This window comes from Marmota marmota, unplaced genomic scaffold (genome assembly GCF_001458135.2).
Source record: "Marmota marmota marmota unplaced genomic scaffold, marMar, whole genome shotgun sequence".
NCBI classification, from domain to species: domain Eukaryota; kingdom Metazoa; phylum Chordata; class Mammalia; order Rodentia; family Sciuridae; genus Marmota; species Marmota marmota.
The window spans coordinates 14,560,097-14,569,125 of record NW_026000101.1 but is presented as its reverse complement, the minus strand read 5'-3'; the positions used below and the strand labels follow the sequence as shown (position 1 = coordinate 14,569,125).

Below are 9,029 nucleotides of genomic sequence, written 5' to 3'. Positions count from 1 at the left end.
CCCCCCCCCCCGCCACAAATAATTGAATGAGATGTAATCTTGCCAGCAGGGGGATCCATTTTCTTAGAGGAGAGCCTTCTTTAGAGGGACCTGCCTCTGGCCCTACTCCTTTCAAGGTAATAACGTGCCCTTGTTGTGCTAAGGAGCATCGAGTGCCCTCCCCAGTCAGGGAAAACATTAGAGGTTTTTGGTTTTGTTTTTCTTATTCTCCAAACATCTCCCCTGTTGGGGAGGAGAGCCGGACTCTGTTCATACTGCTGCAGCACACCTCTTAGTTTATAGACTCACTGATTCATGGACTCATCCGTTCTTCATTCCTCAAACTTTTTGAGGCCCAGCCCTGTGTGCAAGGCCTCTGCTAGGCCCCGGGGATGAGGCACAGGGATAAACAGCTCTTGGTCAAGAAGAAAGAACAGAAACACACCAGCTCTATGCTCAAGCTGGTGGCATGAGGAAGCAATTTCAGTGCAGTCAATGTTGCCACAGAAAAATATGGAGGCGTGGGGATGTGGTGGTGCACGCCTGTGATCCTCGCAGCTTGGGAGCCTGAAGCAGGAGGACTGGAAGTTCAAAGCCAGCCTCTCAGCAACTTAGTGAGGCCCTAAGCAACTTAGTGAGACCCTGTCTCTAAATAAAATATACAAATGATCTGAGGCTCAGTGGTGCAGCACCCATAGGTTCAATCCCTGGTACCAAAAAACGTATGGGGGTGGGGTTGTCAAAGAAGGCTTTCTGCAGAAGGAGATTTCTAAACTGACTCTCAAAGAGCCAAAAGATGTTGGCCTGGAAAGAGAGTGGAGAGAGGGAACCTGGTGGAGAGCAGTGTGCGGGAAGCCAAGCCATGCAGTTCAGAGAGAGCACAGTGAAATCGGGAAGGAGGAGAAAGCCACACAGCTGCAGTGGCCCAGGGAGTGGGGAGGAGTGGGGGCCAGGCTGGAAGGGTCAGTGAAGACAGGTCCCTAGCCGGGCCCCACCTGCTGGGATTGGAAATGGTGCAACCCCGATTTGGCCACAGTGCATCAGGTCTGTATTGCTGTTTGATAGACTGCCATTTTACAGGAGGGGGAAGAGGCCAGAGAGGATAGGCCTTTGCAGAAAGGTTTTTCTGCTGCTTCTTTCAGCATCTTCCTAGAGCCGTCAACCAAATAGCAGTGTCAGTCGTCTGTGGCAAAGCGCCACCTTGTGGCCAATTTCAGAATTACAGATATGGGAATGGTTGTTCCTCAAACATCAATCCGGGCATATTTCCTAATTATTAGGAGTCAGAGTATTGGGATAAACAGCTCTTGGTCAAAAAGAAAGAACAGAAACACATAGTGAAATCACAAAATTCTCAGAGGTATGAGTGTTTATGTCTACCATGCGACCAGCGCACTGGTTTCATTAATGAGGTTCTTGGCATAAAAGTTAGCTAGCGAGATCGAAATAAAACACACAGACTCAGGTTCTATGACCAGGTTCGAGATGGCTCCCCCTCTGGCTTCCACCTCTAACCGCCCGGTAGGGCAGCAGGGATTACTCAGGGCTAGCAGGAGAGAGAGAGAGGGAGCACGCCAGGGAGTAGCCTTTTATTGGGGAACAAGAAATTCAGGGGAGAATTCCATCCAATGAAGGTTGAGGGGGGCTGCACTCCAAGGTCAGGGTCAGTGATTGGCCCCCGGGGTCAGTGGTCAGTCACACCCCCACACGGACGGGCTCTCTCATCAGGAGAGGGCCGGGAAACTCTGACACAGATTAGCCAGAGCGCCTCAGACCCAAACCGGGAGTTGCCCAGTCACGTGTGAGAATGGCTCTCCACATTTATGCAGCAATGGAGTTGGCAGGGGAGGGGGGATGTCTGAGGTTTCAGAGATGACAACTGAGCTGGCCCAGTAGGCAGAAGGATCTTCAAGGTCACCTGCTGACATCCCCACTAGACCAAGGGGGTAACTGCATCATGGAGTAGGAATGGAGTTGCTCAAGTTTGCTCTCTTAGTTTTCTGTAGCTATAACAGAATACCTGAGGCTGGGTAATTTATAGAGAAATGAAGTTTATTTTGGTTCATGGCTCTGGGTCTGGGAAGTCCAAAAGCACAGTGCCAGCATCTTCTTAGCTTCTGCTGAGGACCTTGTGCTGTTCATGTATGGCAGGAAGTGGAAGTGTGAGTGAGTGTGTGTGAGAGAGGCAAAACATGGGAGGCACTTGCTTTATAACCAGCAGCTCTGGCAGTAAGAAATCCAGTCCCAAGAGAGTGAAAACTCAAACGTATGAACCCCACTTAATGGTCTAATTGTCTCTTAAAGACCCCACTTCCCAACACCACCACAAAAGCTGAGTACAACGCATATATTGGAGGGGACGTTTTATATTTAAACGTTAACACCACACAGCCCTTAGCAGAGTGGGATCGAGGACCTAGGTTTCTGGGAGTCCCTGTCCAGAGCTCTTCTTCCTCACATGGTTGGCCTTCCTGTTCCTGGTGTGCTAGAAGTGGCCTTTGCAGGACCTGATCTTCTGCCCCTGTCTGTCCCATGTGGCCCCATCACAGTGATTTGTCACTACCTGCATTCCAGTACAGTTAGCGCTTCCCTGTTCCCTGCATTCCATCTGGGTGACATTGCAAAACACTAGAACTCTCCCCAGGGAGGACACTGCACACGCCAGGCCGTTGGCCTACCTGGGAAGAAGGGGCAGGCATGACCCCAGAGCCTCTGACCTTAGGAGCTGGCCTAGTTCTTGGTGCATAGGGGCTTCCTACAGAGCAATGAAGGAGGAGAGGGGAGGTGGATGGGCCCTGAGTCCCAGTGTCTCTGTAGACTTTTCCAGAGCTGAGTCTTCTCTAGAATCATCTGGAAAGACAACCTGGGGCCAGATCACAAAGACCACTGAATGCCTAGCTAAGGAGCTTGGCTTTATTCTTCCAAGAGGGAGGAGCCAAGCTGGCCTGTGAACAGAGAAGAAATGGGATGGGAATATAAATTAATTTGTTTCTTTTTGATGATTGTTTCTGACATTCATTTTTCTGGTTGTAAAACATACACAGGAAGAACATTGGATTAGGTGAGGATGTTTTGAGCCCCATCTCTGCCACACATCACCTGTGGATTCTAGAACAGTCACTCCTCAGACAGTCTCACCCCTGACAACCACTGCACTGGGTCCTCCAGGCATCTGGGCTCCGTTGTTTATGAATTTAGTAACTGAGCCCTCTCTATATAGGATAAATAGAGGCCATCCTGAGATAAGCGCCCAACATTTGGGAGACAAGCACGGCCTTCATGAGGGCCTGTTGACTTTCCTTCTGTGGCACTGCCCACACTCTGAGCCCTGCTAAATACAGGGGTCAAATATACTAACCTCCTAAACCGGTGTAGTATGACATCTCTGCCAGCGGGTGGCACTCTTCCACAGCTTCTAGGAAGAGGTCTCTAGTGGAGGGCTGGAAGCTCTGTTCTGCTCAGTGTCCTTTATCACCAAGCCAGGTGAAGTCAGGGTCTTCAAATGCCTCAGTCAAAAAAATAGAATCAGTAAACATTGGCTAGAACAAGCAGGGTTCAAAAGGCTTGCATGGGTTTTCATGGGGGAGATAAATGAGATGTTGAAACGTTCTGGAGATAACAGATCAAATTCTGTTTGAATTCAACACTGAAATGCAAAAGCTTGGGAGAAGGAGGGAAATCCATCATGTTGTGGAGTTGTGCTGGGTCTCATGTGTGGAGTGCGACAGCCCCTCAGCACTGGGTCCTCATTACCATGGACGATACTTCCTTGAATGTCAGCATCTGAGAATAAATGTCTTAGCTCTTCTCCATTTTAAAGTGGCTGCCTTCCCAACCTCCCTGGGGAGTTTGTGACAATCAGTCATGACTCTTTGTTAATGGTGGAAAGAGAGGAATTGTAGGGTGCTGAGGAAGACCACCGTGATCCCCCAAGACTTGAAAACATTTTGGGCGGCAGAGCCAGGAAGCATTGGCAGAAGGGTGCTCCGGGAAGAGAGAGCATCTCCCTGTGCCTAGGAGGAGAAGAGCTTCAGATTTTTTCTTCTGAGCGACACAGAAGAGTGGACTCTTCTGAGAGTCCACCATCAACGGACTCTCCGGGTGAAGCCGAGGGCCTGGGCTAGAGGAAGGAGTTCTGCTGTACTCAGTCTTCATGTCTCCTTTTCATCTTCCTTGCCTCGTTTTACTTCGAGAAGAAGCATTTACAGAGCCTCTCCTGTGTCCCAGGTGTGCCGACTCACATCTGGTTGTGGTTTCCAAGTCACTAGGATCTGTCAGGGAAGCTGGGACTTGGACAGCTGTGATGTGACTATACACTTAGCATCCCAAGCAGTTCCTGGCACACAGTAGGTCCCCAAGAATAATAATGTTCCTGGAGTGCTTACCTGGTGTCAATCACTCTGCTGAGCATTTTGTATCTTAGCTCATTTCAACCTTGCATGTTGTTAGGGTTTGGATTTGGAACATCCCCACAAAGCTCATTTGTTGAAAGTGTGGTCCCCAAAACAGCAAGGTTCAGAGGTGAGGCTCTTAGGCAATGATTGGATACTGAGGGCTCTGACCTCATAATTTGGTGGATTAATCCATTAATAGCTGGATAAACTACTAGAAGGTGGAAGCAAGTGGAGGGAGTAGATCACTGGGGTCTTGACCTGGGACACACCCCCCCGCCCCATTTCCTGGCTGCCCTGAGCTGAGCCACTTTCCTCCACCACGCCCTTCCACCATGACTTTCTGCATCCCCTCAGGCCCATAGCAATGGAGTCAGCCAATTACAGACTGAAATCTTTGGAACCCTGAACCAAAATGAGCTTTTCTTCCTTCAAGTTGTTTATGTCAGGTATTTTGGTCACAGTGACACATGCCCATGAAGTAGGTGTAACTCATCCCAGTTAAAACAGGGTCATGATGTAGCTTGCCTATAGTTGCACAATTAAGAAATTGTGGAGTCTTTCCCCAAGTCCACACTCTGAACCACTGCACCATAGTGATCTCCATAAATGTGTCTAAGTGAAAAAACACAGAAGCCCTATATCCATGACACAAGAGGTGTGTAGACTAAACCCGGATTACACTGTATCGATCAGAAGATATTTCCAGGCAGTTACTATGTCAAGAAAGGACTCAATGAACAAATTTGGTGCTGATGATCAGGGTGGGTGGAGGTGTCTAGGCAGGGTTAAAGGGAAGCAGGTAGGTGCCACAAATGGCCAGGCTTTGTCAGTTAGGGTGTCTGTTCATTGCCTCCAAGGCCCTTTCCTGCTCCCTTGTAGGGGTATTATGGTCTGAATTGTGTCTGCTCCAAACTCACTTGCTGGAGTTTTAACTCCCATTACTTTAGAACATGACTGTATTTGGACATCGGATCATTAAAGAGTTATCTCAATTACAACAAGGTCTTATTCTTAACATACAGGACCTGAACCACATGATGCTCACAAGTCCCTCATTCTCTGTGCCACATTAAACAGCCCTATGAGCTATTGCAACAAAAAAGCCCCACACACCGCTGGAGTATTACAAGAAGACTTTATTTCTTGCTCATGGGCTAGTCTATAGGAGGATGGTCCGTAGGAGGCCTTTTCCTCTACATGGTAAGTCAAGGACCCAGGCTCCTTCAATCTTATGATTTCACTTCCTGTATAGCCCTGGAGTCCAACCAGCAGATGAGGAAGGAGGGGGAAACAGACAGCCTTGCTTCTTGACCACGTCGATCACTTCCCTTCCCAGCCCATGGGTGAAACCTCGTCCTGTGTTAGCTCCTGAGTAGGGTCCAGCCTGGGAAGGTCCCACCCAGCAGCAGCCTTATTTTCTGCACAGGGAGCAGGAAGGCTGGCAGGCGGGCAGCTGGCTCTGCATGCAGGTGAGGTTCAGTTTGAACTTATCTCCAGCTTCTTTTCCCAGCAAACGGGCTGCCTTGTTTCCAAGGGGAACCAGCAAGTCAGGGAGTCGAGTTGACCTGCTGTGAGGCACATTCCTAGTTTATTGCCTATAATAATTTTCATAGCTAGTCTAAGGGGCCACAGCTGCGGGACGAAGCTCTGACAACTGAAGGGCCAGGCGGGGGGGTCCCGTAAGGGTCAGCAGTGAGGGGAGGAGAGGCTGCAGGAGAGCAGCTCCCACTTTTGCAATATGAGAAGGAGAGGAAGAGCAGAAGTGAAGCCAGGGTGTTGTGAAACCAGGAAGAGGGCTGCTCTCCTGCTTTCCTTGCTCAGGTAAATATTTGACTGGGTATTTGCCTGTTGGGTGCGGGGAAGAGACTTGGCGAGAACACCAGCCCAGAGGAAGCAGTCATAACCAGGAGCCCCAAGAACAATCCAGAGACCCTTCGTCCGCTAGTGCATCGCCCACCCGGGCTTCAGGTGGCCCGTTACCAGCCAGATGTTCACTGCAAACGCAAGGTGAGTGCCAGGTAATGAGGCGGGACAACTGCGTGTCCCAGGCACCCGTCTTCTACGTTGATTGATGGAAACTGGGAGAAGGCAGGGGTTAGGTAATGTGCAGGCGGGCTGGCGTGGAGGATAGAAGCAGGGGTAGGTTCCTGGGTCGTTCCTTTCATCTTTGGTTCAGAGCCACAGAGTGAGTGAACAGAGCCCAGACGTGGAATTAGAGGGTTCTGGGTTCAAATCCCAACTCTGCAGTTTCTGACCCCAGTTTGTTAATCTATTAATCAGGTGGAATAGCCCCCGTAACCGGTGCCCGTGACCAGTCTCTCCATCCCTGGGCTCCTCCCCCCCCCAGGCTCTGGCATACACTTCCTACCCTTCACTGTGTATGAGATCAGCCTTTTTGGATTGTTCATATGAATGAGATAATGAGTGCTTGCCTTTAGGTGTCTGTTCCTTTTGCTTAACATGGTATCCTCCCCTGTCTTCTAGGTTGCTCAAATGACAGGACTGCCCTCTTTCTCTGTCCCGACTGTGTTGACGAACCATATTTCTCTACCTGTTCTTTGCTGTTGGACATTTAGGTTGATTCTCTATCTTGGCTCTTGTGAATAGTGTTGCCATCGGCATTGGCTTGCTGTATCTTTTTGACATAGCAATTTCATTTCTTTTTAATATAAACCCAGTAAATAGTGGGGTTGCTGAATCCTGTGGTTGCTCTATTTTGAATTTTTTGAGGAACCTTCCTATTGTTTCCATAGTGGCTGTGCTGACTTACATTCCCACCAACTGGTGTGAGTTCCTTTTCCTCTTTATCCTTGCCAATATTCGTTTTCTGTTGTATTTTGTTATTGTTGTTGTTTTTGGTACCAGGGATTGAACTCACGGACCCCCCAATCACTGAACCACATCCCCAGCCTTATTTTGTAGTTTATTTAAAGACAGGGTCTCACTGTGTTGCTTAGGGCCTCCCTGTTGCTGAGGCTGGCTTTGAACTAGCGATCCTCCTGCCTCAGCCTCCTGAGTAACTGGGATTACAGGTGTGCGCCACCTCCCCAGCTTTGTTGTCTTTTTTGTTACTAACTGTTCTATCAGGAGCGAGGTTAGCCCACGGCGTATGAACACCAAATGGGAAAGATTGGACATCTGCAAAGTCCTGCCCAGATGTGGTGGGAATCAAGAATTCTTACTCTAACGCGGAAATGTTTTAGATCTAAGAAGATATAACCAAAAAAAAAAAAAAAAGGACCATCACTGGTGTCATAGAATCTGCTTAGAACATTGGAGACATTTTGTCCTGTAGAGGACAAAAGAGAAAGAAGGAGCCATGAACACCCTGCCAGGCTTAAAAAAGAAGAACCCTTCCGTCCAGACACAATAAAGGAGGCAGGGAGCCCGAGAGGAGTAGGGGGAGAATAGCAGACGGGGCAGGGGGTGGTTCTTGAAGGACAGGTGGACGGAGAGCGCCAAGTGTCAGCTGGAGGGGGGTGGGGGATGCAGAGCAGAGAGTCTGAGGGGACCTGTCCCTTTCTCCTCTCTCTCCAGTGAGGCTCTGCGGCTGGGAGAGAAGGAGGAGCTGTGGGTGTTTAGAAAGGTCCCTCTGAGCCAGGTGGAGCACAGGTGGGAGGTAGCAGGAGGACAGAAGGCCCCGGTGACAGTCTCAGTGAAGAGGAAGGTGGCCTGGACTAAGGCGGAAGCTGTGAGTGTGGACAGATGGGACTGGATTTGGCAGGGAAGGAGGGGAGGTGACTCTGGGCCTCTTTTTGGACGGATGGGTGTGTAGTGTGGCTCTCATGAGGCGAGGACTCCAGAGGAGGAGCAGGCTGGTGGAGTATTTAGTTGGGACAGGTTGGACTGGGGTACCTATGGGACACCCCAAAAGATACCCAGGAGGCAGGCAATTGACCCTGTGATCTGAGCTCAGAGACCTTTCCAGTTGTGCCCTCTGGGCCCTTGGCAGGCCGAGAAGTCAGCACCAGGCCCCCAAGAGCCTCCCTTTGTCCCTCCCAGGACCTCCTCACCATCAAGGTCATCTCTCTGGACATGGTTCAGCTGGCCTGGGTCCTTCTCACAGGGCAGCCTCAGGCCTGAGCGTGTTATTCAGATTAGTCTACCAGTTAAGAGTAGGGGACCCCTGAGGATCCCAGACACTAAGGCATTATCAATATCTTCATGTTCTTTTAGTGCTGAATGGGTTTCCTGTTTCGAAACTGGAAGAAGGGTTCGGATTCCAGCTCGGTCAGTCAGTAGCTGAGTGACTTTGGGCTTTCCTCCACCTCCCCAAAGCCTCAGTTTTCTCGTCTGTGCACACACGTTGTGAGAGGGCTCAGTGGGGTAATAACTGGAAGAACCTGAGCCTAATATGCGGCACCTGGCAAGCGTCCAACAAGCAATAGCTATTATTATGTTTAGTCGGGGAAAAGAAATGAAAATGAGCAACACTCTATTTTACAGTTAAGGATGGTAGGAAGTATGATGGTGCTCACCTGTAATCTCAGTGATCGGGAGGCTGAGGCAGGAAGATCTCAAGTTCAAGGACTGCCTGGGCAACTTGGCAAGACCCTGTCTCAAAATAAAATAAAAAGGGCTGGGGTATAGCTGTGAAGTTACACCCAGGTTTGATTATTTAAAAAAATAGAAGGAGGAGGAGGAGAAGGAGGAGGA

General features: G+C 49.7%; 1 protein-coding gene across 10 annotated transcripts in view; it reads left to right on the top strand.

Annotated features, from left to right (window-relative positions):
* The first annotated feature begins 5,691 nt into the window (after window positions 1–5,691).
* Window positions 5,692–9,029, top strand: part of LOC107147774 (stimulated by retinoic acid gene 6 protein-like) — a 42,959-nt gene continuing 39,621 nt past the window's right edge. For 4 of the 10 annotated variants that reach the window (XM_048783337.1, XM_048783338.1, XM_048783335.1 and 1 more), the window contains exon 1: window positions 6,195–6,380. Coding sequence is in view for 4 of the 10 variants with exons in the window: in XM_048783331.1 (XP_048639288.1) it covers window positions 5,837–5,842; window positions 6,237–6,391 (161 nt within the window). In the remaining 6 variants the exon portion in view is untranslated. Of the gene's footprint in view, window positions 6,070–6,107; window positions 6,392–7,910; window positions 8,065–9,029 lie in introns of those variants that run through there. The other 6 variants (XM_048783339.1, XM_048783334.1, XM_048783331.1 and 3 more) reach the window with 5 other exon arrangements.